At 41.8% G+C, this 18,518-nt stretch overlaps 1 protein-coding gene across 1 annotated transcript; it reads left to right on the top strand.

The window, feature by feature from the left end:
* Positions 1-15,945: 15,945 nt before the first annotated feature.
* Positions 15,946-17,975, top strand: cxcr4b (chemokine (C-X-C motif), receptor 4b). The gene is made up of 2 exons (XM_023275206.3): positions 15,946-16,102; positions 16,371-17,975. The coding sequence occupies exons 1-2, from the start codon at positions 16,088-16,090 to the stop codon at positions 17,487-17,489; spliced, it is 1,134 nt and encodes a 377-aa protein (XP_023130974.1). The 5' UTR covers positions 15,946-16,087; the 3' UTR covers positions 17,490-17,975.
* Positions 17,976-18,518: the final 543 nt, after the last annotated feature.

The raw sequence follows: 18,518 nt of genomic DNA, 5'->3' as shown, positions 1-18,518 counted from the left end.
CCGGTGGGCCAAACAAGCATCTCTGACCCTGATCTGTCTTAGTTACCTAGTAAGAGATATAATAGTCTGACAGGGGTCACAACGGCACTTATTCATGTTGCTAATGTCACATGTTGAAACCAGGAAGCTTCTGGAGGGAAGCATATAACAGAATTTACTAGGCAATAAATTCAGCCTCTTTGGTGAATGTAGTGACAGCACAATGTTGGGTTTTATGCTATAAAATCTGTGTGCTGGGAGAGTAAAACCGCAGCAAAGGTGAGAAGGTTGCTGCAATACAAATGTATTTCATGATGTTTCATACCTAATATGATTGGATTTTTCCAGCTATTTCAGTCAGAGTGTTTGACATCAACCTGAGGATGCCTTAATAATTTAAATAAGGCTCTAGCTGCTGACTGTTATTCATCTCAGCTTTGTATTTTGTCAGTGTAACTACCGTAAGGTGTTATGCATCGCTTGGAAATTACAGAGAAATAACTGCACTTGATAGGGCTGTGCAGCGAATCCTAAGCACCTGATAGGCTTCCACTCTAAGCCAAGTAACAATATGGAACGGCGGTTATGGTGTAAAAGACCCAACTAAGTCATTGTCCAAATGTCTCCCCCTTTCAGCCATTAGATGTTGGTCACTTTAACTACTTACTATCAGGTCTTCGTGGCTCTGAGCTTGTTAGTGTTTTAATGAGCTGGAATTCCCTGAACAAACACAGAGTCAGAGAAGAGGTCAGACAGCTCTCGTTTCCCTCTTTCACTGCGGGGTCGGTTTTGTTTGTTTGTCTGAAGTGCCCTTAACACAGAATTTGACACGGAAGCACATCGGCCTAATTCAGGATTAGGGCTCTCAATTAACCTAAAGGTCCCGAAATGTAAAGCTATTGACTGAAAGACTTTGAAAGACTCAATTCTAGGACAACAATGGGCGATGAGAAGGAGCTTATACTATCACAAATGCTGTATTTGTATCACTGTTCAAATATACTATACTTAACACTATTCGCTTTTGTCGCTGCCATTTCATCTTTACAAGTGTAGCTGTGCTATTTTGATGAGAGAGAAAAACACATTTCTATGTTCTTGAAGTGGCACCATTCAGTGTGAGCCTCTTCAGCTCTGAGGTTTCCAATTGCAGTGGCAAGCAAGACGACAAAAACAAGTCAGACTAAGAAGTAGTAGATTCATCACCTCATGGTTACAAAAAAACCCAACCAGAATAATGCATGCAGCACCTTTTGTTGTGACAACCTAATTGTACGGATAAATCTGGCTTTTCTTGGCTCCTGCTGGCATTCAGAACCTGTTGCTACAGGATGCAAGCACGTGTCTGCAAGTAAAAATTGTGTATCTAGCATTGTGGTGTGGATGCAATCTAATGGTAGCGTGGCCTGTTTTGAAGGAATTTGACGATGTGGCACATCCTGTTGTTTGCACTCCATTTGTGGTTCTGATTTTTTGAATTACTGTGTATATTTGTGTAGTAATTGTGTCACGAAACTAGGCCGTCTTGTTGCTTTCCTAAACGTATATGTAATTTGTTTTTGCCAAATATCGTTGATCTAAATGGGTCTTCCTGAATAAATGAGCCAAATAAGAACCACACTGTGGAAATGGCTGCTGCTCTGGGTGGCAGTGGACGGATCACATTCTGCAGTTTTGTCATTTTCTTGATAATGGCCGACTCAGAGAATGAAACACTGACTGCAGATGCATGGATGTGGAAATATGGATGTATTTCTTTTATCCACATTGGTGGGGACGTGGGCTGAGTGTGTTAAAGTGATGCATCATGAATGACTGACAGCAGGACGGCACTGTAGCAGGTCTTTTCCTGCCTTGTGAGCAACTAATGGTGCAGAGAGCATATCCCTGTGGGGGAGACAAACACCGTGGCCCTGCTATGATGCCAGATGTGCTGTCGGCTCCGTATTGTCGGCAACAACAAAAGCACACACAACGGGCTCTGTGCTTGTAGGGCATTCACATTCCGAGTGAGATCCACTGCCATTAACGCTTCTGCTGCTCGTCCCTCCCCGCCTGCTCTGAACAATGTAAAACCGTCATTTATTGTTAGATTCAGCATTTAAGGTTCATCTTTCTCAAAACAAGAAAAAAAATCTGTCAGCGGAGTGACAAAAGTTAAACATTTTTCTTGTGCATTTTACCTCATTTGAGAAATTTGCAAGAAGCGAGCGTAGCAGTGTTGGCAGAATAGATCGGTGCACCACGAATCAGGAAAATAACACTTAATTGTCTTAAAGACGCAAAAACTTGTGAAAGGAACCCTTTATCGCCAGTTTTATTTTTGCAAAGAACTGCACTGACCCATTCACACATAATGAGAATCAAGCGAGACGTAGAGTACGCACAAACATACACACAGACTAAAGTGAAGACAGCTCATACACAAAGACACAGAGAGACACACAAAGAAAACACCACACACCCTCCCCCATTACTACAGGAGGAGCGGCCATCTGCCCTCAGCAGCAGCAACACAATGACCAGATCAGAGGAGTCCACTAATGAGCAAGACTTCTCTGCTGTTAAAAATTCATTCGCTGCCTCTTGCTGTCAAACAACCGGCAGCCTCTGCAGCCACATGCAGCTGTGACGACCAGGGTTTATCTGAGAGAGCTGGTTTGTTTGTTTCCAAAGCACTGGCTCAGTCGCTTAGGCGTTGATGACTTAATCACCTGCGGTTTAGTTTTATTAAGCAACGCATCACAAAGGTCAACTCAGTGCTGGCTAAGACACGAAAGCGTTCATTGTGTAAGAAATTCATGACAAAACAAAAAAGCGTTCCAACAAGAAAGCGCTGGTGTTTTGACACGGTCTGACGCCAGCACAGCAGCACGAGGAGACCAGAACAGGCTCCTCTGCAGAAGCTGATAGTGCATCTTTTCCCTCTCACGCAATCCGAGATGAGGGGAAGTACGACTTTGGCAGAATATGGCTTCTGCAGCGTTGTGATGGAGCGGGGGGGGGGGGGTTGGAGGTGTGGGAGGTTATGGATCTCACTGTGGACATCTGTGGCATCTATCAGAAGGCCTGCCAGTCATGAGAGAGGGGAAGTGAGGGCAGAGTCGAGTGGTTTATGTGCGTATGTGTGATGGAGCAGACAGACAACAAAAGCAAGACAAACAGGTTCACTAAAAGTTCACCCTGTTCCTCTAACCCGTCCGACATTAGAAACTTGTTTTTCTTTGTCCCTGTCGTATTTCTGTTTTCGTTCTTCCCTTCCTCCCAGTCCCCACTTTAACCGAGGGTGTTTTCTTGCACTCAAGGAGTTAACAAGCTGTGTTGGAGTTGTTGCAGAAAAAAAAAAAAGAAAAAAAGCAACAGTAAAAGAGATAAGCGGTGCATCTGCAGTTATCATTTAATTATCAAGGCGGTGGAAAACAGGCTTGCAGGGGCCAAAAATCATAAATGATGCCAAAGAATTTTTGTAACACCAGGTTGATGCATTTTTTGGAGATGCAGTCAAGCTGTTGGCAACATGTGTGTATATTTGTAAAAAGATTTTGTCCAGACGTTTGCCTGAAGTTGAAGAGATTATCTGATTATATGAAAAAGAAAATGTTGTAACATCAGTCAACAGTGGTGCCGACTTTTTCCTAACATAACAATTCAATAAGCCTCCTCTGTGGAAAAGTTTGGGTTAGATTTACAAATGTTTTGAGAGCTTCAAATAAAAGCATCATATGTGAATCCACATCGCTTTGTTATAGAGGACAGAAGAGAGACAGGCTGGAGATGGATCAGAGCAGTTGTTGGAGATATGCATTATACTGTTAGAGCAAATTCCGAATAGATTCTTTTAAAAACTTGATTTATGGCATCTTGCTGCCTCAGTGTTACAAAGCCGGTGCACTGTCATTATCTAAGCAGGAGAGAAGCCCTGCAGATGATTTAGAAACTTGATGATGGAAGAAACGATCTTTCTCTACCTATTCTGATGGCAGCCAGCCGCCAGGCATTCGAACACAGTAAATCTAATGAATCATGGGGGCTGAGAAAACTAGAGGCCATAAGAAGAAGTTGCTGTGCATGATGCCAGGAAGGTAAAATGTAGAATGGAGTGGGTGTTGCATGAGTCATCATTACCGGAGCCCTGTCAGAAACAACAGACGGTGTTAGGTGAGTAAGACTAATAATAAGTCTGTACAACAGAAAGGTGAGTGAGATCAGGTTACAGGTGCAGGAGAAAGTTGGCCTCATGTCTGTGCCTGTGAATGCGTTCATGAAATAAGCTCTTGTTTAAGATGAACCACCAAAGTCCCATCACAGCCTTTAAAAAGAACAGTTAATGTCCCTTATAGCCAACTGAGATAGCAGTGAAACACCAAATCAGCCCGAGCGGCATTAACGGAATGCTTTGACATATGTTTATCTAGCTAAACGATCATCCATCCATCATCTATATCCGCTTCATCCAGTAGAGAGTCACGGTGGGCTGGATGCTGTCCCAGCTGACTCTGGGCAGGAGGCAGGGTACATCCTGGACAGATCGCCAGTCCGTGGCAGGGCTTAAAAGATAAATGAACGGATCAATACCGCTCTCATGTCTGCACCCTAATTACAGAGCTGGACCCAAAGGGCAATTAGCCTCATTTGGCAGGAGTACTGGAAGCAGGAGGAAACCACTAGCTTGGCTTTCTGCAAAGACTCCAAACACTTTGAGAGCAGGGAGAGTGAACAGTTGTGAGCCAGACAGCTGAACAATGAGCTGAAGCTCGTTATGAAGCCCGTAAGCCAAAAGAGCTGCTAACTGAGGTGATTATTGTCTACATGTCACCTCCTGTCACATTGTCTTCAAACTGTCATGCACAGTCATCTAACTCATTGTCATAAGATTATCTGTTATAGTCGCTTGATTAGATTCTAAATAAAAATGTCAAGTAACACAGGGACATAGCATGTGCCAGTATTTTGTGACTGAGCGTTTCCATCTGTGTGAGCTGTGTTGGTTAATATCAGATCACGAAAGGAGCTTCTATTCCTGTTTTCCTTAGCCAAGGGCACATCACGTCCTCCTTTACGATAGGGAATAGGATGGCATCGTCCTCCCAAAATTCCTTGGTCTGGCAACAAACACCTGTGAATTTTCAAAGACTTCAAATAAAACAGTGCTTTTGTTTTGTGCTGCTTTGATAAAACTCAACACTGAAGCTAACTCTATTCTATATCCAGAGATTTGGGATTTTATGCAATTTTGCTTTTCTACATTATTTTAGAAAGTGGCATGACGTGTTTGAATGGACTTTATTTGTTATGTGTGGTACATTTTAGTCTTTCGGATATTCTGACGTCAATTCATATCACATGACATCTTATTGTATGACATTTTCCAGAAAAGACATGGTAAAGTGCGTATAAAAGAAAACGGGAACTAATGTTTTTGTTTATTCAGTTCAACGGTTGGTTTCGAGGCTGGGTGTGACTGAAGTGCCATGTCTACAGTTTTTCCAAAGAATGAAGTCACGAATGTAAGCACAAGACAAACAGTCACAGGACAGGAGGGGTATTCCAAGAACTATGCCGTCATTATCTCTAATGTTCAGCAAAAACGTTATATCTCTCCGCATCCACATAACAGCTTCCTTGTCTTTGCATTAAAGCACTCAGTATATTTAAAACAGTGTTATTCCCCAGCATCCTGTCTCAACATCTGCTAATATATATGTCAAAGTCACCTAACTTTGTCAGATAACATATAAAACCAGATGGAAAGCTCCCAAGAGGGATGGGGCCCCCTTTAATTCTATTACTCTGTGCACACACAAACACACGCATCAGTCCAAGACATGAAGCAGCCAGCAGACACCACAGAGAGCAGTTCTTACAGATCCGAAGCTGCCCCGAAGGCAAGAGGCCCATGATGGATCACACATTGATTTGATTTGAAGTGAGTGTGAAAGCGGCCGTCCGTGCCCTCTGCCAGAGAGGTGAACCATGATTGAGCAATGGCTGTCCAGAGGGTTCACTCAGGAAACTGTAAGTGGACAGGCCGGACCTGCTGCTAACAATCAGCTTTTGTACAAATCGGCTGGAAATGAATTGTTGATTCACTGAGTGGAACAAAAAGTGAATTCCAGCTGCCAGCTATTTTACCACACCATGTCTGAGTTGTTCCTTCTTGGACACACACACAAAAACATCAAAAATTGTTTTCCACGGCAGTTATTAAATATGCAATATTTAACTGCGGGGAGCATACCTGAGCTTCTCCTGTTTACCCATAATAAAAATGTGTGGTGCCGGTTGGGTTACTTGTCTGAAATCTTCTCCTCCTACACACAATGATAAATCAGCGGGTGGAATCCAAATCTATCTCCTACACAGCAGCGAAGAGTTAAAAAAAACAAAAAACACTGTACCCACCACAGTGAGAAGCTCTTTTGTCCGTTTCCCAGATTTTCATACAAAGCATTACAGACAAACTGAGTTGCCAACACACTGTTTGCAGTCTTTAAAGAAGAATTCTGCTCATTTTATTATGAAGAGCAGCTATAAATTACAACAAAAATACTGCCTTACATGTTTTATGTAAGCATGTCATTCAAATCTTGAAAAATCATATAATGTATTATCTAGAGCGCTTTAATGTTGGAGTTGGTTTGGGGGAACTAATTTTTGCAGCCTAACATACTTTATGAGTATTTGGTAGACACAAAGTAGACGAATAAATGTGACAAAAAAGTGTAAAAATTGCCTTGCACATGTTATAAAGACTATTGTACAATAGTACAATAAAAAAAAGTTCAGTAAACTAAAATTATACTATGTTTAATTGTTGTGTTTCATTTCTGAAAATGTGTTTATTGCTACTCGACTGACAACCAGTGAACATAAGTTGAGGAAAACCCCTGTGATACCCAGGAACTGACGTGCTTTGCACCTGCAATTTGTGTGAAATAAACAGCAAAGAAAACCGAAAGTTTACCAGAAGAAACTCTGATGCAAGAATCATCTCATCTGCAGCGTTTGATTGACAGATAATCGTTGCAGCAGGGTAGAAACATCACAAGAAAAAGTACTTGGCAAGATGGGGACGAAATAAAAACAAAGGCTTCAAGGACTCGCATGTGGAAGAAGTAGGACATGGAGGTTATCGGTTGGTGTGCAATAAACACTTCAAAATACACAAGGTTTATCTCGGGACAAGACAAAAGCAAACAGTGAATCACAGCAAGGCATGGCACTAACTGAAACGCACACACTCTGCTCTCGCTGTCATACAGATGTTATTGATGATAACCCAGAAGCTTTGTTGACACTCCTGATAATGACACATTCTGCCACCTGCCCGAGGGCTGTCCTCTCTGGACACCACAGCTCAAAGCAAATATCTAAGTGTCTCGCTGCTTGACAGATAATAATCAGTCTAAACAATATGAGTTCAGAGGAGCTCGCTCCCACCTGAGGCCTGAAAAACCGCTGTCTGTCCCCGGTAAGACAACGCTTCATCACATCCTGCTCTTCAAGCCCACAGTGTTTACCTGCTGCAAATCATGCATTAATGGAAATTTCCTGCCTCCTTATGTGTCAGAGGAGAGCACGTTTTGACTGAAATGGGCCTGCTGAGGACGAAGGGATACCGCATGATCATTTTCAAGAAGCACAAAGAGAACAAACAAAAGTGTTTGCCAGCAGGAACAAGACTCAAAACAAACAGTAAAACAAAGAGCACCTGTCATATCCTGATCAATAGCCTTCCTGTGGGAATGCAGTGTTATTGGTATGCTGACAGGGTGACCAGTGCGCGTCCTATATCCTGTCATAAACAAGTCTAAAGCATGGGCCTGCTAAATAATCCAAGTCAGAAGACCGGATGCTGGTGTAGGCACAGAAAATCCTGATGTATTATTTACTCCACGTCTCTGTTTACACAAAAACACAATAATCCTCACAGATTTGGGGTGGTGGGGGGTAGGAAAGGCAACACTGTATCAGCAGAGGGATCTACAGCCTTTAGAAAAAGAAAAGAATTCAATTGTGCTGAGAAAATAAACCCAAAGGCAGCCAAGTACAAAGGGCCGCGGGTCCCGAGTGAGCATCTTTAGGTTTCAACCGTAGAGTTGGTTCGAGGAGGAAACTCCATCATAGGGCTAAGGGAGTACTGAGGGTTGGTTTGTTTAGCTATAAATCCTGGTATTTTTTAATTCACAAGGGGCACTCCCTGTCTGCCTCCAAGCAAACAATGCGTGACTCCTTTCAGTGGCATTACGGTGCTCTTCTTTGTGAAATAATACACATTTCGAACTAAGAGCTTGCTTTGTTTCCACATCCTCGGTGTTTGCTGAAAAGCTCCAACATCACCGGCGTCGGACAGAAAACACTCAACAATGAGTGTACCTGTATTTACTCCAGGTGAAATAGAAAGTTGGCACATCGTTGGAATTGCTTCACAAGAGGCTCCAGCTTGATCATCAGACGATGAGTAACCTGCGTGACTCATCAACTGAGAGTGAGAAGAGAAAAACAAAATTTTGTATTTTACAACCCACTGCCCTTTTTCTGGAGATTGTAGGAAGAAGAGAATAAAATAACTATTTGTTTTGTGTTAGCTCCAGGCAGTGAGTGTAGACGGTGCCATTTTTCAGACAAGGAGGCACCAGAGGGGTGGCGAGGCTTCCCTCTGGCCAAGGCTGATATATGTTCCTCCACTGGTGCTTTGTTCTGGTCTGGTGCTGGACACTCGCTCCAGACCAGAGCCTGATGTCACTCATCCACAGGAACCTCTGTCCATCGACGAGGATGCTCGCATGGACAAATCCGGCTTGTCAGCTTTCCATCGGTGTGTTTAAATAATGAATGAAGGCCATCTTTTTGTGCTGAGTGGTGCTATAAATCAGCGCTAAAAACAAAACTGCCCAAGGCGATGGGTTTTACACACATACCCTCTCCGGAAAGGTTAAAATGGAATGTTTACTAGAATAATCTGACACTGAGAGGTAACGCTTAAGCACCGCTATATTTAGTCTGGTGCTGCGCAGCAACGATATGCTGAGTAATGGGATAATATCAGCTGCTTACCCTTTAAAGAAATGCTGAAATATTCTGGCAGGATGATAGAAAATTTACCACTTTAAAGACTTAAAGACTTAAAGAGACTTTATTGTCATTGTTCAGAAGTACAATGAAATTTGTCTGAAGAACACGACAATTAGCAGCAGTGCAAATAATAAAAATGGTTTAAAAATATTCTTAAATAATAAAAAGAAGAATCAAAGTACTATATACAAACAAAGTAACAAAAAAAAGTGTGGCTTTAAATGGTGAAGTGTATAATCTGGTATTATTAGAGCTGCAGGTTTGGTTTAAAGTTATGCCATGTATTCACAGTTTGAATAAAAGCAAACAATTGAGTTTCAAATTATTTTAATAATGATGCACAAAAAGAGTGCTTTTTCAAAACAAACTGCTGCTGACATATAATTGAAAAAGACTCCCCTTCAACATTTTTTATTTTGACAGTAGCAGTGAAAGTAGACGGTGGTCTAGCTTTGCAGCAGGTTTATTCTTTGCAGTTATAAATTCAACCGCTGAGTTTAGTTTCCAATTACATTTATGATGATACATAAAAAAAATAAAAGAGGTCAAAAGAGGTACTTTATCACCGGCCTGTGATAAACTGCTGCTGAAATGTAATTCAGAAAGATTCGGCTTGGATACTTTTGATGTTAGAGGTTGTAGCAGTAACAGAGGAGGCAGTCTGGTCTGGCAGCAGGTTTATTATCTTTTCCCCTCCTCTGGTCACTCGACTCTGGAAAGCTTATCTACTGTCATCTGGCCTATTGTCCACGTTATCTGAGGTGATCAGAGCTGAGCTGAGCTGAGCCTCTGTTCACATTTAAGTCTCCGCCACCATCCATACTGGCCAGATGGAGAACCTCCACCTGCAGAGAGCCTGAAAGAACTCTCGCTGTGATCTGCTGTCGTATTACAAATGCAGTAGAGGGATCTCCCAGTGTCTGGAGACAAGAAAGGTAACTCAGGGAACTCTTTCAGAAAATGATTTAAATTCCTGCCATGGTAGTTTTCTAATGTGCTGAGGTGGTGACAGTTATATAACCTTGTTTCTTTGAAAAGAAAATGAAAAGAACAGGTTTCTAATTAAGCATCTAAACTGTCATGCAAATTAGCACATTCAAATCCTCCAAACATACACATTTGCATTGCTTTTGTATAACTGTATACTCCTCTCAGATACACGGCACGAGGCACTGGAAGCTGGCTTGGCAATGTTTTAATGCTGTTGCAGAGCAAAACCACAGTGGAGACGTTGGTGAAAAAGGAAAGGGAACCCTGGTTGCATTTATCGTGGACTCATAGAAAACACCCTTCCTATGCACCAACGAGCTGCATTTCTCAAGCGGCCTTGTGACTTGCTTTGGATCGGTGCCACATGTGGATGTTTTTCTCCCCCAACTGCTCCGGGGCAGTGTCACCCATTTCAGTTTTTATTGGTTCATGCCCTTATGTCTAATTCTGCAGGGACTCCATGTCAGGACAGGCAGCAGCAGGATTCAGGGTAATCAGCGTGAAAATGTTCTGGAGGAAAAAATTGCCTGCTCCCAGTTGTCGCCCACCAACGTTGTCAGACTAGTGGCTGAGGAGTAAGCTTGTTAGTATCAAGGAGGAAAAAATGAAAATAAATCACTGGGGCCCCATGTTGGAGGCAGGATACTCGTGCATTGCGGTCCTGCTGTGACCTCAAATTAGCTTTACCCCTACAGTCAGAATGAGGGATATATTATAAAGCCACTTTGAGACCTCAAAAACATGTTTAAGGCTTCCTTTGAAAATCACTGAGGTGGATAAACTGTCTTTAATTGTGTGCAGAGCTTTTTTTTGTTCAGATGAGGTTTGGGTGTCACTTTCTAGTGCACAAGAAGTATAAAAAGACTTCAGAGTAAAGTGGCAGGCCATGACAACTTATAAATTAGAATTAGAGTTAAATTCTGTCCTGGAAAGTAAACTCAGTCATCCATCCAATGTGCTAATAAAGGTAGAAAAACACACAAAAACCTAAGTCATTGTTGATTTAGAGTGCAGGCCATTTGTCATATAATGTAAATTATGTATTTTAGATGCCTAACAGCAGCAGGCAAAGGGGTTGCTGAGGTTAATTTGCCTTTTGGCATTCGGCACTTTTCCTTTCAAATAATAAAACTTAAATACGTTTTGTTTTCTTATGTCATACAAGCTAAATTTCTTCTCTTACAAATCACAACGAATTCATCGAGGTATTGTGACCTTGATTGAGGTCAAGGAAGGAGTGTTTTAAAAGGCCAACAGCACTTGCCACACCAAAGTAGGAAGTTTAAGAGGGTGCCGTGCAAAGATAAGGAGCAAGCTTTGTCGTTAAAGTGCCTCTATTGTTCCAATCCATGCTCTTTCTTCAAACTCAAACATAAACAGCAAGCAAGCCGGATGCTTTTACAAATATTTTTATATACTCTCTGTGGAAATATAATCATTAATATTTCTCTCTGCCAACAAAACTATTTCCTCTGGCAATGACAGTTAGTGCATGTCGCTGTTGAATAAGGAAAAATTATCTTAGCGAGGAAGTGGTCACTTCTGCACAGTATTTGCATTCACGATTAAAGTCTTATGAAAAGTTGTGCGTTGAGAGTATCATTTTTCTGCTGTCAATGGGGCCTGATGCGTCTTGTCCTGACACAAGACAAAACCCAAACAAAGGCGCAGAGAGCATGAAGGATGAAGGGTGAATCTCTCATCTTGGCTGAGAGCCACCGACCACCCCAGCCCCCACCACCAAGCCTTTGCCTTGAACAGACCCGAGAGAGTCGAAAAACAACAGCACCCTGATAGAGGATTGACTGATAGATAGATAAAGCTACACATTCCAAAGTGAGTAATGAACAGAAATATGTGCAAACATGCAGGGATGCATTCAGATCATCTTCAGTCATGTAAAAACTGCACGGTCCACACACTAAGGTGAAAGTCTTTCACTGAAAATTACACCATTTATGCCACAAAATCGATTTATTACTTGCAGCAGATTATTTCTATGACTGACAGAGTGAGTAATCACATGAGAGTAACAATATCTGATGGAATAACATTATTCTAATAAGCAGATGTTTTTGGTGCATCAAATCAAACTGACCGTGAAAAAGAGCTGTACAAATATTGCAATAAATATATCTCTCCTCTCGTCTCAGTCACAAAAACGTGATTGTAAAGTGCATTTGTAAGCGCATGCATTTTGCATGTACGGTGCTGAAATACACACGGACCACTTTTCACTGCTCAGACAAGAGATTAACGGTATTTGAGTTACCCAAAACCTTTTGTGCTTTTACGGGCGACACCCAAACTCAGCTTCAGCAACAAAGCTTGGATGCCGTTTTCTATGTGGTGATTTCACAAAACGTGAAGGTGATATTTGAGCAGAGCTATCATTATGAAAAATTATCCCGTGCCGACTTGCTGAGGGGGTGCCGGGATGAGTTGGAACTGGAGGGCTGGTGTTGACTGAACAGCGCTGCTCATTCTTCTCTTTATCTCAGTGGCATTCTTCTGCCTCATTTCAATAGCCATTCTTCACTGAAGAGCCCCCTTCGCTGCCGTTCACACTTCTTGTGATTTGTATTCTAAGTAGCTCACAGATCTTTTGTATTCTGGGCCGATAGCAATCTGAATCCTCATGCTGACATGGGAGGCTGCAGATATCCTCCTGGAGCCAAAAAAAAAGGTCTTATTTATTATGAGGAGTGAAATCTCTTAAGTCAAAATCCGACAAAATGATGAGCTCCATGTACACACAGACTCCACAAATGATGAAAAGGTAAATTGCAAAAGTGGAGTGATTGCAGCACACTGATTATGTCTAATTTTATTTCTCAACGCTGCAAGACGGCGCACGTGATAGTTTGTGTTCTAATGTCAAAATCTGCAAACTTAATGCCAAGAAAAGGAGAAAAATTGCAAAACGCTTTGTATCCAATCAACAGGTGTGCACCAAAGTAATAGTATTTGGATTTATTTATATCACAATCCCACCTGAATGCATCGGCTTCATTTGAATTTTAATATATTTTTAGTTGATGGGAACAATGCTCTTCGACATCATTCTAATACTGATAATGAAGCTGATGCGCTGCACAAAGAGTTTGTAGGTTTTGCTCATTTTGTCCCTAGTTGGCCTTTTACATACACAGTGAATTGAGTTTCACAGCTTTTATACCCATAAAACCACAATACACCACAGACATGCAAATATAATGGAATAATCTTACAATAAAGGCATTACATTTGAACTATATCATTTCAACATTCTACTAAGATTGCCAAACATCTGGTACATTTCATTTCATGCACACATGTAACCTCCATACCTTAGTTAAAAAAAAGAAAAAGGTAACAAGGAATTGATGGTAATATTCTCATATTCCATCCTATGTTTTGACTACTGTGTTGTTGGTGAGTATTACATAGTTTTTTAAAGTTAATTTGCAACTTTGTGAAACATTTTTCTCACAGTTTTTAATATGTGACCCACTGCCACGACGCTGTATCATTTCAAAGTCTTCACTATTCACAACAGATAAAACTAAACTTAAAAAATTTGCCTGGGGGGAATTTTAGCTTTTTTTTCCTTGTTTTAAAAAAGACACAAATGCCTCAGAAGAAGTACTTCTGAAAACAAGTTCAAAATAGAGAGTGAGTGGAATTCCCCTCTGTAGTGAAAGTGATTTGGAGAATGTTAAAAATGAAATGCTGAGTGTAATTCGGCACACAGATGAAATCCAGGAGTTCTGCTTGCAGACTGATAACAGAGCAACTGTCTGCGTCTGAATGGCGTTGATAAGAGCATCATACCAATACAGTGGCCTCTCTCTGAGCTGCAGATTCCCCCTGTTTCGTGTCCTCGGGAGCTCCACTGCAGGGGGATCCCAGGCTGGCAAACACAGGATTAATTTACGACTGCTCCGATAAGCCTTTAAAACTATTCTTGTCAACTTCATTTCTATCCGGTGGCATGTGATTAACATGTCTGCAAATGCTGCATTGTTGCTCATTGTTAGAGTATTCATTCATGAATGCTTTGATATTATATTAAAGTAATAATCACTGAGCTCCTGCGTGGATTTTTTTTTTTACAACTCAGCACTCGCTAACGTTGTGATTCAGAACTGCATTGTCGACTTTTTACATATCAATCAAACTGCATGAGTGTTGGACTTACACAGTGAATGTATTTTAATGAAACTGAAAATGTGTCTGTCATCCAGGTCATGGTAACCCTAGCAGCTTCAGTATGAAGCAACTGATCGTCTGTTTCAGGTTCTTGGAGCTGTTTCACCTCTTACCCAAAAGGCTTCTTCAGTTCAGAAATAGATGAGAGGTGAAACATTTTCAAGAACCCAAAAAAGAAGTCCGCATGCTTTTTTCTGAATCTCAGAGGAAACTGAAAATGAACAACACATTGTTACTGTCACAACAGGGGATTTTAGATAAGTGACAGCAGGTGAAACGGCACATGTATGAGCTTTCTTTCATGAAGTGGTTATTGAATCATATCATCAGGTCAGTATGAGGAAGAAGCAAGATAAACAAAGGTTTTGCACTGGAGATGAGACAGTTGAGAAGGACAGCCACAGCACAAATGTCACTGGTTTCATCCCATCTTTTAGTAACAGCAGATATTTTTTTGATTCATCTGTGACTACAGTCTTTCCCCAAACTTCCTCATTTTGATAAGCACATTTTAATCTAAGTATTCACTACAACTCACTGCTGATGTTTTGCAATTCAACTGTCAACTGTGTAGAGTTTCTGCTTTTGAAATATACTATACCTCTGAGAGAGTGGTTTTAGTTGCCAGACCTTAATCATACCTTCATACAACCTTTAGATTATACAACAATAGCCACCTGAATGATGTCTTCATTGCTGATGGGCACAAATCACTGTTCTGTCTGATATAGATAAAGCTTGACTCTCAAATCATAATGCAGACTAGACGCATCCCTCTTAACCACAAAGGTCATCAATAATGCAGATCAGCTCACTGAATCAATCACTCGTCTCGTATATCAAAGACATGAAATAGTATTTGAATGCCACATGGAGGATATTCGGTTTCAAACAACCGTCAGCTCCGTCTGAGAGGAGGGCGGGGAGTTTCGTGTGGCCTGGCCCTGTCATCACTGCCTTAACTGAAATCAGAGAGGGTAGCCAGCGCCGTGAGAGAATGGATGTTCTACATACTGATGCTCGAAGGGTGTTTGATAGAAATCCCACATTATAGGGTGTGTGGCTCTTTTCAAATCCACTGGGGCTCATTTAGCACTTGGGAGCGCAGACATAACAGCACTTGAGAAGTGACAGAGTGGGTATAAAGGTGAAGACAGATTTGGGCCTCGACTGATGAAAACTGTCATCAAGCACAGTTATAAAGTGATTTGTAAGGAGAAATATAAGGCTTGGGGAGGGGGTGCTGAATGACCAATGTAAATGTCAACGGCATGCAAACTGAGGAGGGAAGTGCAAAATGTGAAGCTGCAGATATATATAATCAGTAAAGCCTGGGTAATCCTACAATTGCTCTAATTTTAAAACAACTTTCCTAAGGGGCACATCTGAGGGGGTTACATGTGTCCTATCTCTATAATAACCCCATTTTTATAATGATGCTCCACTGTTGCAGTGTAATATACTTCGGAAAGTCACATAAAGAAAGACACGTTTGACAGACTTTTAACATTAACCATCAATAAATTTAACAGTGACCACGTCGTGATGGAAAACACCCAACGTTTATCTTCTTCTTCTTCTATTTTTTTTTTTTTAGAGCAGTGATATAACAGACAGACGGGAAAGTTTCACAAACTGACGCCCTCACCACAGGCAGAGGAGTTGGTTTTATAGTGAAACCGTTTTTAGAGACAACCAGTGCGTCCAGCGGCTCCTCCTCCTGCTCCTGCGGGGGGAGGGTTCAGACGCACCGGCGGTATTTATTGACTTTGTCGCTCTCAGAAAGCCAACTGATAACCCGCTTCACACGCAAACGCACACATTTACTGGTCCTAACGCAACGTTTTCAGCGATGGAAGGCATTGATGTAAGTTTTTGCTCGTTTATTTTTTTCCCTAATCTAGTCTATTGCGTTTGTCCTTTGCTTGTTCACTAAACAGGTTAATTCTGAATCATTTCTACCTTGTTTGCATTCACAATTCTCAGCTGCAAAGAGGAGCAACTTGGAAAAAAAGTTGAACTTTTAGACAACTTCGTGAATTTACAGTTTTAAGAAAACATTTGTGTTTGAAGCACTTCAAACCTTCCTAGAGCTCAATTGTTCACTAACTTTTACATTTTATTTCTTCTTCCAGTTTGCATATGACTTTTTTGACAACAGTACTGACAACATCTCAGAGGAGTCTGGAGACTTCGACCCGGACTACCAGGAGCCATGTGGCAGCGCTCTCAGCAGCGACTTCAACAAAATCTTCCTACCTACGGTTTACGGAATAATCTTTGTCCTTGGGATCATTGGCAATGGATTAGTTGTTGTTGTCATGGGCTACCAGAAAAAGGTCAAGACCATGACGGACAAGTACCGGCTGCATCTCTCCGTGGCTGACCTCCTGTTTGTCCTCACTCTGCCCTTCTGGGCCGTGGATGCAGTCAAAACCTGGTACTTTGGAAGTTTCCTCTGTGTGTCTGTGCACATGATCTACACATTGAACCTGTACAGCAGCGTGTTGATCCTGGCCTTCATCAGTCTAGACAGGTACTTGGCAGTGGTACGGGCAACTAACAGCCAAGCCACAAGGAAGCTGCTGGCGAGCCGGGTGATCTACGTGGGTGTGTGGCTGCCTGCAGCCATCCTGACTGTACCTGACTTGGTGTTTGCCAGGGTGCAGAATGTGGGGTCTTCCAAGTTTCTCTTCACAGACGAAAGTGTAGAGACTGCAGACTCCAGGACTATCTGCCAGCGCATCTACCCAGAGGCAACCAGCCTCATATGGACAGTTATATTCCGCTTCCAGCACATCCTGGTGGGCTTCATTCTGCCCGGGTTGGTCATCCTCATCTGCTACTGCATCATCATTGCCAAGCTCTCGCAAGGTGCCAAGGGCCAGGCGCTGAAAAAGAAAGCTCTGAAGACCACAGTCATCCTCATCCTGTGTTTTTTCTCCTGCTGGCTTCCCTACTGTGTTGGCATCTTTTTAGACACCCTCATGATGCTGAATGTCGTCCCCGTCTCTTGTGGACTGCAGCAGGCAGTGGAGAAGTGGATTTCTATTACTGAGGCGCTGGCCTATTTTCACTGCTGCCTAAACCCCATCCTCTATGCTTTCCTGGGAGTCAAGTTTAAGAAATCAGCCAAGAGCGCTCTGACACCCAACAGCAGATCGAGTCAGAAAGTGACTCTCATGGCCAAAAAGCGTGGGCCAATTTCATCTGTGTCAACCGAGTCTGAGTCTTCAAGTGTTTTGTCGAGTTAACTAACGGTCAACCTCAGAATCCCGGACTTCAAACTCTCAGGAGAGAACAAAAGTTAAGCTTTAATTTCAAAGAACTTACTACATTTTTGTACACATGTAAAAAAGAGTTTTTTTATACTTTTGGATTTGTTTGCTTTGTTTACTGCAATTGTGTGTCTGATGAGGGTATTTTTAATAGAATTTTTTGCCAGTTTTTTTGTTCCTTAAAGCAGATTGTGTCCTCAGGCGGCGCCTCATTTCCATTCATTCAGCTTTACAATCAAGACCCATTATGTGTGTTTTCATCTTTACAGTCTGTGATGCGGTATCAAAGCTCCGGCTTACAATGCCTTTTTCTGTTTTCAGGAACTGTAGCTGCTTTTGGAAACCTGTACATACTTTGTAGCATTTGTGTGTTCGCACTTAAGTTGTGTGATTATCTGAAAGCTATTATTTATTGCTGTCTTTCACACTGGAAGTTTGTAAAATAAAGAAACTGCAAGCTGCTTTTTTTTTTTTTTTTTTTACTGTTTTAAATGTCTTTTTGATGTGACAATAAAAACGTTCTGTTTCCTATAAACGTTGTGTGGCGTGCCTTTTCACCCTCCCCTCGGGGTGTCTGTGTGTGTTGTTGAGGGGGATGGAGGGATGTCTCCTTAACACAAATGTCACCACCTGAACCAGCTGAAAAGCAGGAGCACTGAGCAGACAACAGGCCCTGTAATTGCAAGAACATCTGTGCACTTTTACATCTTAAGCAGCATGGCACAAAAGCTAAAATCTGTAGTTATAATTAGCACCCATATGTCTCCCTAACAAAGAAAATGGCATGTTAAGTTCTCCTTTGACTTATTTTCTTCTCTTTTCAGTTTGCAAGATATACTGCTTCCATTATGTTTAGCTTGTAAACAAGTGTTATCTTCATTCAGCTCATAGCATGGGTCAACGGGTCAACTTAGTCATTCCCGGACTCTCAAAACAAAAGTGGTGGCATTCAGATTTTGAGTTATGTAGTCTGAAGATGCAAATAGGTAGCCATTGACTTTCTTG

This window comes from Amphiprion ocellaris, chromosome 11 (genome assembly GCF_022539595.1).
Source record: "Amphiprion ocellaris isolate individual 3 ecotype Okinawa chromosome 11, ASM2253959v1, whole genome shotgun sequence".
In the NCBI taxonomy this organism is placed as follows: domain Eukaryota; kingdom Metazoa; phylum Chordata; class Actinopteri; family Pomacentridae; genus Amphiprion; species Amphiprion ocellaris.
This window is presented reverse-complemented; position numbering and strand designations above follow the sequence as displayed.